This window comes from Patagioenas fasciata, chromosome 27 (genome assembly GCF_037038585.1).
Source record: "Patagioenas fasciata isolate bPatFas1 chromosome 27, bPatFas1.hap1, whole genome shotgun sequence".
NCBI classification, from domain to species: domain Eukaryota; kingdom Metazoa; phylum Chordata; class Aves; order Columbiformes; family Columbidae; genus Patagioenas; species Patagioenas fasciata.
In genome coordinates, this window is record NC_092546.1 from 5,120,211 (window position 1) to 5,133,866 (window position 13,656).

Below are 13,656 nucleotides of genomic sequence, written 5' to 3' on the forward strand. Positions count from 1 at the left end.
ATGGGCGGCTTGAGGGTGTCGGTGGGGTCCGTGCTGGTGAAGGACAAAACGCCCACCACCTGTCCCCCGCACACCAAGGGGCCCCTCGAGTCACCCTGTGGGGCAGCAGGGCCCTCATACAGGCATGGACCCCCAAAACCAGGATGGACACCATGTAAGGTGGGGAGTGGGGTTTGGCCTCGTGGCCCCAAATGACCGATGGCAGGAGCCACACTGTGGGGAGAGAACCCATCACCGAGGGAAGGGTTGGGTGTCCCCAGCACCCCCTGACCCCCCCCAGCTCCCTGGGGTTTTACTTTGACTTTACTCCCTGCACGGGGGCATCCACACAGAAAGTCGCATCCTCAGTTTTCAGAGAAGTGTTTTTAATGTGATTCGTGCCAATCCCCAGCACTGGGGTGACCCATCCCCACCAGCACAGGACAACTCCGCTCCCACCCTCACCACAGTGGGGCCGAGGGACCTGTCCAGCCCCCCAACAGGCTGCAAACCAACCCTGGGGTCCCTCAGCGCTTGGCTCTGGAGGACGTGGCTGCCCTGGCCCTACGTGGTGTGGTTCTCAGGCTGCTCAGGAGCCGCTCGAAGAAGAACTCGGTCTGGTACTGTAGTTCGTTGAGGTGCCGCAGGAAGGGGGGCCCCTCGGCTTTTGTCACGTCCACGTACACCGGGATCATCTTGGTGCCGCGGCGATGGATGCTGTGGTGCAGGTTCCACTCGGAAACGCGCCGGCACCACGGGTCGCCCAACGACTTGGCGGAGAGGAGGAGGATGGCCACCCGGCTGGCCTCGATCACCTCCACGGCCGTCAGGACCACGGACGTCCCAGCCACCTGGTCCTGGTGCTCCGCGTAGCCCCGAAATCCTTCTTTCCTCAGGCGCTCCGAGATGCGGGAGGCGATGGGGTCGTCGTTGGGGCAGTACCAGATGGAGAAGTCATAGGTGAAGCCGCGGCGCGAGGGCGCAGAGGACATGCCACCCGCCCTGGGGACACTGCAGGGACAGCGGGGACCGAGCGCGGCGGCTGAGCCGCTCCCCCCGCACCGGATCCTCCCGTAAATCAACCGTAAATCAACTCTAGATCTGGGCAAGCAAAACCGCCGCGGCCCGGGGTGCCCCCGGGGTAGAGCCCCGAGCACCGGCAGCGCCCGGCCGGACAGACGGACGCGGCTCAGAACGCTCGTTGCCTCATGTCGGCGATGCTGCGGTCCAGCGCCGCCCCCGCCCGCAGCAGCAGCTCCCGCCGCTCCCGCAGCCGCTCCCGCGCCGCCCGCAGCCGCTGGGTCATGGCCGCGTAGCCGCGGCTCTGCCGGTACAGCCGCTCCCGCTCCTCCTGCCCGCCGAGGGGGTCTGGGGGGTTGGGGGGCAGAACGGGGGCTCAGCGGGGGCTGGGGGGCTGCTCCCCCTCCCCGCGCCCCGGGGCTCACCTGGGGAGGGGTCCCGGTCCGGGCGGGGCTCGGCGGGGAGCACGAACACGGGGTCCCCCGGCGGGGCGCCCCGCACGTCGGCCAGGAGCTGCTCGGCGCTGGGGGGGTCAGGGCGGGTGGGCAGCACACGCTTGGCCTTGGAGCTCATCACGGGGGGGCCGCATGCGGGGGCTGGGGGAGTGGAAGGGGGGTGAGGAGGCTGCGCTGCCCCCACCCCCGGACAGACAGACAGACAGACACGCCCCCCTCCCCCCGCGCTGCCCCGGTACAGACACACGGACCTGGCCCCTCTCTGTTCCCCCCGCACAGACAGACACCCCTCCCACCCTGCGTCCGGAATGGACAGACAGACCCCCACACACATCCCTCCAGGACAGACAGACATCCCTCCGTCCCCCCTGCCGCCATGAGAGACAGACAGACAGAGTCCTCCCCCCGTCCCGGGACAGACAGACAGACGTGCCCCGCCCCGCCCCGCCCCTGGGACACACAAAGTGAGCAGACAAACAGACAGACCCCCCCCCACCACTAGGACGGACAAACAGACAGACAGACAGACCGCTCTGCCGCCCGTTTCCCGGACGGACACACGGACACGCTCCCCACCTTCCTCACGGCCACCGTAGCGCCGAAGCCCCGCCCACCGCAGCCTCCACTTCCGCGATTGCGTCATCCCCCCGCCCCTTTCCCTGCGCCACGCCCTCGCTCTTAAAGGCGCCGCGTCCGTAGGGAACACACGAGACAGGCGGTCGCGGAGCACCGGGAGCCCCCGGGGGTTTATTAGGGGCAGCCCAGGCCCCGGTGTCACAGCGCCGGTACCAGTGGCCCCTGTCACTTGCTCTTCTCCGGTTCTCGCGCCAGGTTCAGGGCTGCTCTGGAGGCTGCAGGACACACGGACACGGTGTTAGGACCCATCCCCAGTACAGTGGCCACCCAGCTGGTGACATCGGGGACAAGCCATGTGGCACCATCTCATTCCCACCCGCTCCCGACGAGGACCATGGCACTGGGGGGGACACACGGCACTGGGGTTCTGGCTACGGAGAGGCAGGAGGGAAAGCAACTGCTCTACCCACACCAAGGGACAAGGGGACGTACAGACAGGCTGAGCTGCGGGGCCACCTCGGCCGCCAGCCGGGCTCTGCTGCGGAGCAGAGTCTGCAGGACTGGAGCAGGCAGAGAAGAGAGAGAACCACAGAATCATTTGGGTTGGAAAAGCCCATCAAGATCATGGAGTCCAACCATAACCCACCCTGGCATTGCCCCATGTCCTGAGAACCTCATGTCCGTCTGTCCAACTCTCCAGGGATGGTGACTCCAGCACTGCCCTGGGCAGCCTGTTCCAATGCCCCACAGCCCTTTGGGGAAGAAATTGTTCCCAGATCCAACCTCAACCTCCCCTGGCGCAACTTGGACAGAGGGGGAGAGCGGGACCCCCTGCTCGGCTCCTGTCACCACAAGGTGACAGCGCTGTGGTTGCCCTGGACTCTGAGCAGGACAGTGGGGACCAGGGGACCCCTGTTACCTTCTCGGGTGACACTGGAGGCCATGTCCAGGGCTCTGCTGCTGAGGTTGCCCAACACACTGTCCACAGTCTGGTGGTGCCGGAGGAAGCAGGGCCGGATGACGTTCTGGTAGAGCACCTGTGACCCGTTCCAGGAGATGGGGGCCATGCACCACAGCAGGAACAGGCACTGTGGGATGAGAGGTGGAGGATGGCAGGCAGGGCATGCAGGGCAGGCTGCTCCATTCCCCAGCCTGGCCCAAAGGTGCTTCCCAAGGCTGGAGCTCACTGGAGGCACCTGTCCCATCCCTGAGACATCCCAGGCCAGGCTGGATGGGGCTCTGAGCAGCCTGAGCTGGTGAAGATGTCCCTGCTCATGGCAGAGGTGGCACTGGGGGGCCTGGGAAGGTCCCTCCAACCCAACCCGTTCTATGATTCCATGCTTCTATGACCTCAGCTGCTCTGGCCCCAGCAAAGCCGTTACCTTCCCAGCGTAGTAGAAGGGGAACCAGTAGAGGAAGATGTCAGAGAAGAATTCAGCTACGTTGAAGACGCCGTACACCACCCAGTACGTCAGCCACGTGGTGTCGTCCTCCTTGTTGGAGCTCTCGATGGCTTTGATGCTGCAGCCGGAGAGGAGAGGTGACGGCTGCTGCTCACCTCCCACCCAAACCCTCCGAACCCTGGAGCAAACCTGCTGCTGCCCCTAGCATTGTCAGGAAGGTCTCAAGAGCTTCCTGATCATCACGTTGACCAGGGGGATCCTCAGCTAAGGGCAGGGGATGCTCTCCAGATGCTGCAGGGACATGGGCACTTACGAGACGTAGGCGGGGTAGGCAAAGCCGATGAGGTTGCAGAGCAGCGAGGCGCCGTAGCCAAACACCAGGTAGAGCCCCAGGAACGCAGCAGAACCTGCCCAGGGGACAGAGGGGATGGTCACATCCCTGCCAACACCGCGACGGCAAAGAGAGACCCTGGCCCAGCCCACCGAGGGGGTTTCTCACCCCAGTACCCTTCGGTTGGGAATAATGACCACCCCCAGCTAATTCCGGTATGACCATTCACACACCGCATGGCTCGTTGTGCTTTCAACCTGTTGCCAACTCTGGACCTGGGCCAGACATTGACAGCGGAGACTTTACCACACACCCACAGTCCAAAGTCAAGGGCTCGAGGTTCTCCCCTGCGCAGAGCTCAGAGCCACTTGTCATTTCGATAACGGCTGCTCAAGGCCAAGCCCCGCTCCCAGCGGCCACGGCTCCTTCTGCTCCCTGTGCACACCCCCAGTCCCTGCCCAGCAGCTGCTGCTTGTCACAGATTCAGCCCCCTGAGAACCAGCAATCCGATCCCACTGACCTCTTATTGAATTAAATCCTTACAATTAAATGTAAGCCATGGTTTTGGTTGTTTGGAGCCTGCCCAGCCCTCAGATGCTGGATCAGCTGGGAGAGCTGGTGACACTGGGACAGAGAGCCCTTGTTCCCAAAACCATGGCCACCGCAAGGGGGCTTGGTGGCCCCGAGGGTGCCAGCAGGCAGCCGAAAAACCGACCCTGATGGGGCAGGGGGCAGGACAGCAGCCTGGGGACACGCAGAGCTGGAGTCGAGGTCATTTACTGTCACAGCCCAGCAGCTTCTCGCCCACCCTGCACATAAACTCCTCTGTCACCGTAAGCACCTTGTCCTGCTGCGGGCAGGGACATCGGGACTTAGTCTGTGCCGGTGAATTAGAGGAAAGTCCTTGCTGGGCTCGGGGACGGATTATCCCGGCTCTGCTCACGGCAGTGGTTCTGCCCTGGCTCTGCCCCCGGGACCTGAGGTCCCCAGCAGCTCGTCTGACCCAACACATTTCGGGGGCTCTCCCTTGGGGAGCGGGAACCCCCTTCCATCAGGGCCAGGCTTCCCGGGGGTCTTGAGGGTCCAACATGCAGACCCTGCAGGTTTTAGAGTGCACTGACCCTTGGGTTGGGGTGCAGGATGGATGGTGTGGCCACCCCCGGGGGCAGCCCCCATCCCAGCACGGCCCCGCTCCCTGAGGGCACCGAGCACCCCCAAATGGGTGGCCCTGCCCGAGCCCTGCCTGCCTCCCCGCAAAGCCCAGACGCACGGTGAGGGGCTGCAGGGTGCTCCGGGAAGGAGGAGGGACCCTCGGAGACCCCGAAACAGCAGGGACGGGAAGGGAGTGGGCAGCGCAGCCCAGGAACGAGCCCGGGGGGAACGGGAGGAACCGGGGGGGACCGGGAGGGTGCGGGGGTGCCCGTCGCACCTGTGGCCAGGTAGAGCCGCCGGATGCCGGTGCGGGCCTCCAGTCGGCCCAGCAGGTCGCCGAGCGGCCCGGGGCGATCGAGGAGGCGCTGCAGGCGCTGCGGCACCGTGCCCATGGCTGCAGCCGCCCCGCTCCCACCCGTCCGCTCCGACCTGTCCAGCCCCCCGGCGCCTCCGCCGCCCCGGGCACCGCGGCGGTGGGCGGGGCCAAGAGGAATGGGCGGGGCGATTGAGGGCGAGGGGAGGTATGAAAGGGGCGTGGCGACGCTGTCGCCATGACAACAGCCGCTCCACGCCCGCGGCCTCATGGCGGCGCTGCACCCGGGGCTGCTCCCGGGGCTGCTGGTGGTCGCGGTCGCCGCTGTCGCCCCACCGGGCCCCACAGAACCCCGCGTCTACCTGAGCAGCTGGGCCGTGCGGGTGGCGGCGGGGCCGCGGGAGGCCGGGGGCTTGGCCCGGCGGCACGGCCTGCTCTGCCTGGGCCGGGTGCGGGAGCCCTGCGACTCCCGGTGTCCCCTCTGCCCATCCCGGTGTCCCCTTCGCCCATCCCCACCACGTGTGCCAGAGGGGAACGCTGATTTAATTGTAACACAGGCCGTTCAGTTATTCCCTGCAGTGCCCCTAAGCCACAGGACGGGGACGAAGGCAGGAGTGTGGTTGGGGGTGCACGTTGTGTGTGCACATGGGGGGCGAGGAGACCCAAAGGGACACACAAACCTGCCCTGGGAGCCCCCATGGGGCTTGTCCTGCTCACACCAAACACCTCTTCCCCATGTCTGCAGCCCACGCAGAGTTGGCAAGGGGGTCCCCAGCCCTGCTGCTTGTCTGGAAGGTCTCTGATAGCAGCTCTGTGCCTGCAGGTGATGGAGGGGGAGCCTTATTATCATTTCACACACCGCGGCACCCGGCAGAAAGCCCTGAGCAGGCACTGGGGCTGGAACATGCGCCTGACGAAGGAGCCGCAGGTAGGGAGGAGGCGGCCGCAGGGACATGGCCACGCTGGGCAGGCTCTGCCCGGCGCCGACACCACCGCTTCCCACCCAGATCCTCTGGTTTGAGCAGCAAACCGTGAAGAGGCGGACGAAGAGAAGCGCCAGCGTGGTACCCACAGATCCCTGGTTCCACAAGCAGTGGTACATGGTGAGATTTTGCCAGTCTCTCTCCTAATCCTGAGCAAATCACCTCCCTGCTGCGTAAGAGGACTAACACCAACAGTGCTGAGGCAGCAGGAGAGCCCCTGGAGGTCACCCGGCCTGGGCAGATTCAATCCGTTTTCCAGAACAACGACATCAATCCTGATCTAAACATCCTCACTGCTTGGAGCAAAGGCTACACCGGGCTGGGGGTCGTGCTGAGCATCCTGGACGATGGGATCGAGAAGGACCATCCGGATCTGGCTGCCAACTATGTAACTACGCTGGGCTGCAGGAACCGGCTCCTTCAGGGTGTCGCGTCTCCAGGGGAGGGTGGGAGCCGGTGCCTTCGTCCCACCTGCGGGACTGTGCGGTGGGAACTCAGCCTCCTTGGGGCTGGATCAAAAGGTTTGGTGGCTCCCGCTGTGAATCTTCACATCAAGGAATTGTTAGAACTTGTACCCACTCAAGCCCCCAAAATAGATGTAATTACAGCAAGCTGCAAAGCCAGTAAAGCTGGTAAACCCTCACGTGCTCCCAGAGCCGAGAGGCGAGAACAGGTAAATCCTGGTTGTGGTTTATAGCAACATCATTTGGGTGGTTTGCAGCTCCTTTCCTGCTGCGCTGCTGGTGAGACCGCGACTCGCCATGGAGCAAAGCAGCACAGCCATGTGCAAAGTTACACTCAATTTCCAACAAGTCCAGCTTAACCCCACGCAGTGCCCGGGTGCGAAGGGCCCCCCTTGCTCAGCCGTACAGTGAGACCACGGGCAGGCAGGGCAAACTGCTCTGCCAGACACCGGGCGAAGCACCAGGAGCCTGTGTTGTGCCGTCACAACGCCCGTGGAAAGGTGGTTTGCTCACGTCAGTGCCTCTTTTTGCAATAGGACCCTCTGGCAAGTTATGACTTCAACAGCTACGACCCCGACCCCCAGCCCAGGTACACCACTGGGGATGAGAACCGGTGAGTTTCCCCAGCTAAATATCCAAGCAAACCTGTGCCAGGTGCTTCACCTCGGGGGGCTGAGGCTGCCCCAGGCCCCTCGCAGGGGATGGCTCAGGGGACAGCTCTGTCCCTCAGGCATGGGACACGTTGTGCCGGAGAAGTGGCCGCCGTAGCCAACAACCGGCTCTGCGGAGCAGGTGTCGCGTACAACGCCAGAGTCGGAGGTGAGCCTGCGGAAGGGAGCGTGGCAAAGGGGGTTAAAAGCTGGTGAAACTCACTGGGCTTAATTGCAAAGGGCTTAATGAGCAGATTTGGGATCCAGCTTGCGGCAGCCTGATCTCCTTAGGGCAACGTGGCATGAAAGGTGCGCAGTGCAATGGGGGGCGAAGGGGGAGCAGCGAGATACTGGTCAGCCCGTATGTGAGGGTCCCGTCCCCACGGAGCCCCCGCTCCCCATCCTGGCCCCGCAGGTGTGCGGATGCTGGATGGCGCCGTCACAGACGTGGTGGAGGCTCAGTCGCTCAGCCTGCGGCCCCAGCACATCCACATCTACAGCGCCAGCTGGGGACCCACGGACGACGGTAAGACCGTGGATGGGCCGGGCGTGCTGGCTGCGGAGGCTTTCCACAGAGGTGTCACCCAGGTGAGCGCGGTGACAGCATCGGGGACCACGCTGGGACAAGGACTCCCCGCTCACCCCCCTCCGCCTGTCCTCCGCTAGGGACGGGGTGGTCTCGGCTCCATCTTCATCTGGGCCTCCGGCAACGGCGGCATCAACTATGACAACTGCAACTGCGACGGCTACGCCAACAGTGTCTACACGCTGGCGGTGGGCAGCGTGCTGGCGGGCGGGCACAGGCCCCGTTATGGCGAGGGCTGCGCCGCCATCCTCACCACCACCTACAGCAGCAGGAGCAGGAGCGAGGTGCAGATCGTGAGTGTGACACTGGTGACACTGGTGACACCGGCTCCTGGCACAGAGCAGGCTCAGCTGAGCCCTCCTGACCTGAAGACGGACAAGGGGGGCTTTACCAAAGTCTCCGCATTAGACCCCAAAAAGCACAAAGACTCAATTCCAGGCAGTCCTGCCCTGTGCTCCAGCAGCAGGCAATGGTGTTGAGACCCCCTTGTCCCCCCAGGTGACGGCCGACCTGCACCACCGCTGCACCGACAAGCACACGGGCACCTCCGCCTCGGCCCCGCTGGCCGCCGGGATCATCGCCCTGGCGCTGGAGGCCAAGTAGGTGACACTGTGGGACAGTCCCTGGGGAGAGCCTGGTGGCGCACCAGGACCCCACAGGGATGTGGAAGCGCAACTTTGCTGGCAGGGAGGTTTTGGGGGTGCAGAGCTGGGTCTCCTGTGGCAGCAGCTCCTCCTGGGCACTGCGGGAGCATGACCAGAGGAGCGTTGGGGTCTCTGTTGCTCCCATTTCGGCAGTGAAGGAGGCTGTGGTGGGACCAGTTTGGAACGAGCTGGCTGACTTACCCACCTCAGAACAGCCAAATCTTGCCCTCCAAAGTGAACCCAAAGCTAAGCACGGTCCCCACGTCCTCCTTGCTTCCAGCCCGGTGCTGACCTGGCGGGACATGCAGCACCTGGTGGTGAGGAGCTCCCAGCCCGCTCACCTGCAGGCAGAGGACTGGGCTGTGAACGGCGTCGGGCGCAAGGGTGAGCTCTGAGCTCGGCCACTGCCTGTCCTGCCTCCCTCTCCAGCTGTGGGGGGCCCTGCTGCCCCCAAACTGGCCTGGGGCACCTCATGTGTCCTCTCTTGGGTGGCACCTGCTCTGCAGTGAGCCACCACTACGGCTATGGGCTGCTGGACGCCGGGCGGCTGGTGGAGATGGCCAAGGCGTGGACGGGGACTCAGCCTCAGCGCATGTGTTCGGTCAAAGCTCTCCATGCCCCCCGGTAAGGGACGTGTCCCCAGGTCCAATCTCACAGGGGGACCTTGGAGCAAAGTGCTGTGGCCACTGCAGCAAAGCGGTTTGTGCTGCACGGCAGCTGCTGCTGTAACCACAGGGCTGTGCTGGGAGGTTGTGGGGGGCAGGATGGCCATGGAGGGGGAGAGGCGCCCTCATCCATCTCGTACCCCACAGGAAGATCGGCTCCCAGCTCACCATCTCCACGGACGCCTCCTCCTGCTCAGGGAGGACCAAACGCATCCGCTCCCTGGAGCACGTCCAGGTCCAGCTGTCTCTGAGCTACAGCCGCAGGGGGGACCTGACGATCACCCTCACCAGCCCCATGGGGACCACGTCCACGCTGGTGACCGTGCGGTAAGGACACCGGCCCAAAACTGCCGCGTCCTGGTGCTGCCCCGTTGTACCAAGAACAGGGTGGTTCTGGGATCCCCATGGGGTTTATCCTCCCCCCCAGTCCCCAGTGTCACTCCCAGCTCTGCTCTCCTCTCCCCAGACCGTATGACACCAGTGACCAGGGGTACAGGGACTGGACCTTCATGTCCACACACTTCTGGGACGAGAACCCCAATGGGACCTGGACACTCCGGCTGGAGAACAAGGGTGATGCCTATAACACAGGTGGGTGTCAGGGCCCCAGGGGGTGACCCCCTCAGTCACCAGGGTCACCCCATCCCTCTTGCCTCATCCTTCTCCCTTTTTAATCAGCATCTTGTTGGCTTGTCCTTGTCACCTCCCAGGGGCTGGCCAGACCCTCTTTTTCTGCAGAGCTGTGTATTTTTGAGGGTCGGCACACAGAAGGGGGGCACAGCTCGCTCTCAGAGCTTCCAGCCCCACATCCACCAGCTCACAAGATCCCAAACCCTGGAGGGTGGGAACGCAGCTGCCACCAGCACCGAGCCATGTCCCTCCCTGTCCCCAGGTCTGCTCACCAGTGTCACCCTGCACCTCCACGGCACCAACGAGGACATGAGGAGCCGGCGCTTCGTGGCCACCGACACATGCCTGAGGAGGGACACACAGGGAGCGTGCGAGGGCAAGTCCCGGGGCAGGAGGGGACGGTGCCATTGGCGCTGGTGGCCCTGCAGCCCGGCTGATGCCACCGTCCCCCCGCAGAGTGTGACAGCTCCCTGTACACCCACCAGCGCTCCTGCCTGTCCTATTGTCCCCCGCGCTACTACGGCCGGACCCGCAGAGCCACCAATGTCTGCGCCAGCTGCCACCCCTCCTGCTACACATGCCAGGGCGCCTCGGCCAACAACTGCACGGCCTGTGTGCCCCCCAGCATCTTGGATGAGCAAACCCGCTCCTGCTCCCCCCCGCAGGGCATCCCTGCCGAGGGGGGGCCACAGAGGGACCTGTTCCCCCTCCTCGTCTGCGGGGGCCTGATCCTTGCAGCAGGGTTCTATGTCACATCCCGGGTGGCCTTCTGCTTCGTGAAAGGTACGTCCTGCTGTCCCCGGGCTGGAAGGACAGCGTGACACGTGCAGGGACACAGGCGGCTGGATCCCAGCCTGGGACAGAGCTGCCCTTGCCTGCCTTCCAAAATAAACCCCTTGTTGCCTTTCTGGAGCGCTGTGTCGGAAAGGGGACTTCCCTGGGCTGATGGCTTCGCTCCCCGCCTGCCTTGTCCCCACGTGTCCCTGGGGAGCCGAGCTGGGGGCCCCGCTCTGCACGCTGCTGCGTGGGAGCCCTGTGCCCTTTCCCAGGCGCTGAGGGGCCGTGGGGACGAGGAGATGTGACCTCCTCCAAACAGCTGCACCCGGGTGACCGCAGCCACCACACGGGCTTTGTCACGAGATCCCACGGCTTTCAGCAGGGGGGTGGCAGCAGGACCCCAAACCCTTACGTTCACCAGCAGCTTTCAGTCCTTCGGCAAGGGGTCCCATGGCTGCTGTGCCCCATGGCCGCCCTGCTCTCCCCCAGGACAGCGGTCCTGTCCCCACGCTGTCCCATGGGGCTGGCAGCGGCTGTGTCCGGCACACAGCGCGGCACTGGGACAGCCGCCAGCTGGGGCCATCCCGGGGGCACCAGCACCACGGGGGCTCAGCCACCAAATTGCCACCCCCAGCTGCCCTGGGACATGGCTGTGGTGGGGCAGGGTGAGGACACTTTGTCCCCCAGCTCTGTGCCATCCCCGTGTTTGCACAGCTGAGGAGTGACAGGGAGAACGAGACCTTTATCCATGTGTGTAATCACCCATGAAACAGCCCGGACAGAAAACAGACGGGAGGAGCTGGAGCTTTTCCTCCAAAGGAGCCCACCCAGTGGGACCCCCAGCCCCGGGATAGGTGAGCAGAGCCAGACCCCGAAGGAGGGACCCAAGGGTGACGGCTTTGCCAAAACACCATGCAGCCCAGCGCCCTGGGACGAGTCTGAGCCTGGATACACAGCACAGTGTCCCCACAGCCACAGGAGCTCCCCCAGACCCCCAGGGTCCCTCCGCTCCCAGCCGTGGGGGTCTCATCCATCCCGCTCCCCTAGTCCCGGGTGGGCAGCCGGCAGTGTGAGAAGTGCCGCTGGATCTCGGGGCGCACATCATCCTGCACAGAGAGGGACAGGGCTGTCACCGGGGAGCTCCCACTGCCCAGGGCACCCATCCCCTCCCTGTCCCCCATCCTCACCGCGTGGCCGAGCTGTTCCAGCACGGGGATGAGGCGCAGCAGCTCCTTGTCCCGCGGGTCCCCCCACCACCTCGGCACCAGGATCCAGTTGGCAGCCTGGGAGGGAGGGCGAATGCCGGCTATGGTGGAGCCGCGGTGCTTCAAGGGTGCTGGTGCACATGGACCCCCTGAGAGCCAGCGCTGGCGGTACCTGTGTGGTGACGCCCTGGATGGTGTGGTCCAGGGCCACAGTCTTGGCCAGGTCCCTGCCCAGGCACGTCAGGTCCTTCCAGTAGCATCCGCAGGCGCAGAGACAGTCCTGCTGGGACAGACAGTGCCTGGAGGGGGACAGAGCCTGTGGGGACCCGTCCCTGCCATACAAGAGGTCCCAGGCAGGGGTCACCAAGGCCACATCACCTGATCAGCTTCTTCTTGGGGTCCAGCACATCCAGGACCTTCTTGGCATAGTCCTGCTTTGCCGTGGTGAAGATGACGATCTGGGGGAGCAGGTGACAGTCCCTGCACAGGCTGCCCAGTCCCCCACACCCCGATGCACCTCACCGGGTCCCCACAGACCCCAGGGGAACTTAGGGGGCTCTGGGTACCTCATAGGTCTTGGACAGGCTCTCCAGGAACTGCTGCACGTGGGGACGCAGCTTCACACGCACCTGGGAAGGAACAGCATCCCCAGAAAGCCACCAGCACCCACGTCCTGACACCAAGGTGCCCCCAAGAGGGGACCAGCACCACAAGTGAGATCCCACGGGTCCCTCAGTCACCCCCTCCGCTGGGATTTCAGCCCCTGGGACCCCTCCAGCTACTCAGGAAGGAGAGATGGACACCACGGCTTGTCACAGCTCTCTGTGCCCCCCCGTGGACCCGACACCCCACTGTCCCCACCCCAGCACACAGCACCCACCTCATAGGCATCTCTCTGGAAAACGGTGGTGACGGTGGCCGCGGCATCCTGGCACTGGTTGGCAAGCAGGGAGGAGCAGAGCAGGGTCCCCTCCTGCAGGCAGGAGCAGGGTCAGCCCCCCACCCCGTGGTGCAGCCCCCCCGGGACCCTCCACTCACCAGCTCCAGGACCAGGGTGCACCCCGGGGTGCTGCGGGTCCTGCGGGGAACGTCCCTGCCCAGCACTGGGACCGTGGGGACCAGCCTGGCTGGAGGAAGCCAGAGAGTTAGAGGGGCTGGGGGGACACAGGGACCCCCCCACACACACACACATACTCACAGGCTGGGGACAGCAGGGTCCTGACACTCATCTGCAGGGAGCCCTGAGAAGTAAACCTGGGGCTGCAGCGGGGGGGTGATGGGCTCTGTGGGACAGGGGGTCCCCTCAGCACAGCCCAGGGCACCCCCCCCACCCTTTCCCCAGGCAGTGATTGTCCCCGGGGTGGGGGGGACACACTCACCACATCCCCCGAGGCAGGGGGGGGCAGACCCCAGGCTGTGACATCCCCGTTGGAGCCGCAGCTTGGCCAGCCGGCCCTTCCCGGGGGTCACGGGCACCCAGGGGGAACAAGGGACACTGTCCTGTGGGTCCCAGCCCCGCAGCCGATAATGCTGCCCCCGGTCCCTCTCTCTCTGTTGGCTCCTGGTCACCTGGCGAGCCCCAGCTCTGGTGGCCGAGAGCCCCCGGTCCCCGCTGCTGTCCCTGCGGGGACGCTTTGCCCGCGGGGTGACTGTCCCCAACCCCGCCATGGCTGGGACAGCCGCACAGGGTGACCCCAAGCACGGGATGCACAAAGGTGACAGCACAGAGCCCCAGGGCTGCCAGGTACCACTTGCTCCAAAGTGCCACCCTGGAGACCCCCACAAGGGGACAGCAGCCAGGTCACTCCCCCTACCCAAGGACA

General features: G+C 64.9%; 4 protein-coding genes across 5 annotated transcripts; 1 reads left to right on the forward strand and 3 right to left on the reverse strand.

Moving 5' to 3' along the window:
* Positions 1-348: 348 nt before the first annotated feature.
* C27H19orf25 (chromosome 27 C19orf25 homolog) lies at positions 349-2,135 on the reverse strand. Its single transcript, XM_065858347.2, has 3 exons — positions 2,031-2,135; positions 1,425-1,595; positions 349-1,347 (listed from the first exon to the last, which is right to left on the reverse strand). Exons 1-3 carry the CDS (start codon positions 2,095-2,097, stop codon positions 1,169-1,171), a joined length of 417 nt encoding a protein of 138 aa, XP_065714419.1. The 5' UTR covers positions 2,098-2,135; the 3' UTR covers positions 349-1,168.
* Positions 2,136-2,173: 38 nt separating this feature from the next.
* On the reverse strand, positions 2,174-5,383 carry REEP6 (receptor accessory protein 6). Of its 2 annotated transcripts, none has more exons than XM_065858437.2 (5): positions 5,194-5,381; positions 3,747-3,840; positions 3,413-3,551; positions 2,950-3,118; positions 2,174-2,305 (listed from the first exon to the last, which is right to left on the reverse strand). In XM_065858437.2, exons 1-5 carry the CDS (start codon positions 5,306-5,308, stop codon positions 2,256-2,258), a joined length of 567 nt encoding a protein of 188 aa, XP_065714509.2. In that variant the 5' UTR covers positions 5,309-5,381; the 3' UTR covers positions 2,174-2,255. The 2 variants fall into 2 exon arrangements, with proteins under 2 accessions (XP_065714509.2, XP_071655885.1); XM_071799784.1 differs by lacking the exon at positions 2,174-2,305 and adding an exon at positions 2,478-2,590 and having other exon boundaries at positions 5,194-5,383.
* A 669-nt stretch (positions 5,384-6,052) lies between these two features.
* On the forward strand, positions 6,053-10,672 carry PCSK4 (proprotein convertase subtilisin/kexin type 4). Its single transcript, XM_065857995.2, has 14 exons — positions 6,053-6,157; positions 6,237-6,332; positions 6,472-6,600; positions 7,213-7,289; positions 7,407-7,495; positions 7,742-7,914; positions 7,993-8,205; positions 8,411-8,511; positions 8,837-8,940; positions 9,063-9,180; positions 9,369-9,548; positions 9,688-9,812; positions 10,114-10,227; positions 10,308-10,672. Exons 1-14 carry the CDS (start codon positions 6,056-6,058, stop codon positions 10,670-10,672), a joined length of 1,986 nt encoding a protein of 661 aa, XP_065714067.2. The 5' UTR covers positions 6,053-6,055.
* Positions 10,673-11,369: 697 nt separating this feature from the next.
* LOC136113426 (CTD small phosphatase-like protein 2) lies at positions 11,370-13,501 on the reverse strand. The gene is made up of 8 exons (XM_071799501.1): positions 13,032-13,501; positions 12,872-12,956; positions 12,714-12,806; positions 12,400-12,462; positions 12,212-12,291; positions 12,006-12,132; positions 11,816-11,911; positions 11,370-11,734 (listed from the first exon to the last, which is right to left on the reverse strand). Exons 1-8 carry the CDS (start codon positions 13,499-13,501, stop codon positions 11,672-11,674), a joined length of 1,077 nt encoding a protein of 358 aa, XP_071655602.1. The 3' UTR covers positions 11,370-11,671.
* Positions 13,502-13,656: the final 155 nt, after the last annotated feature.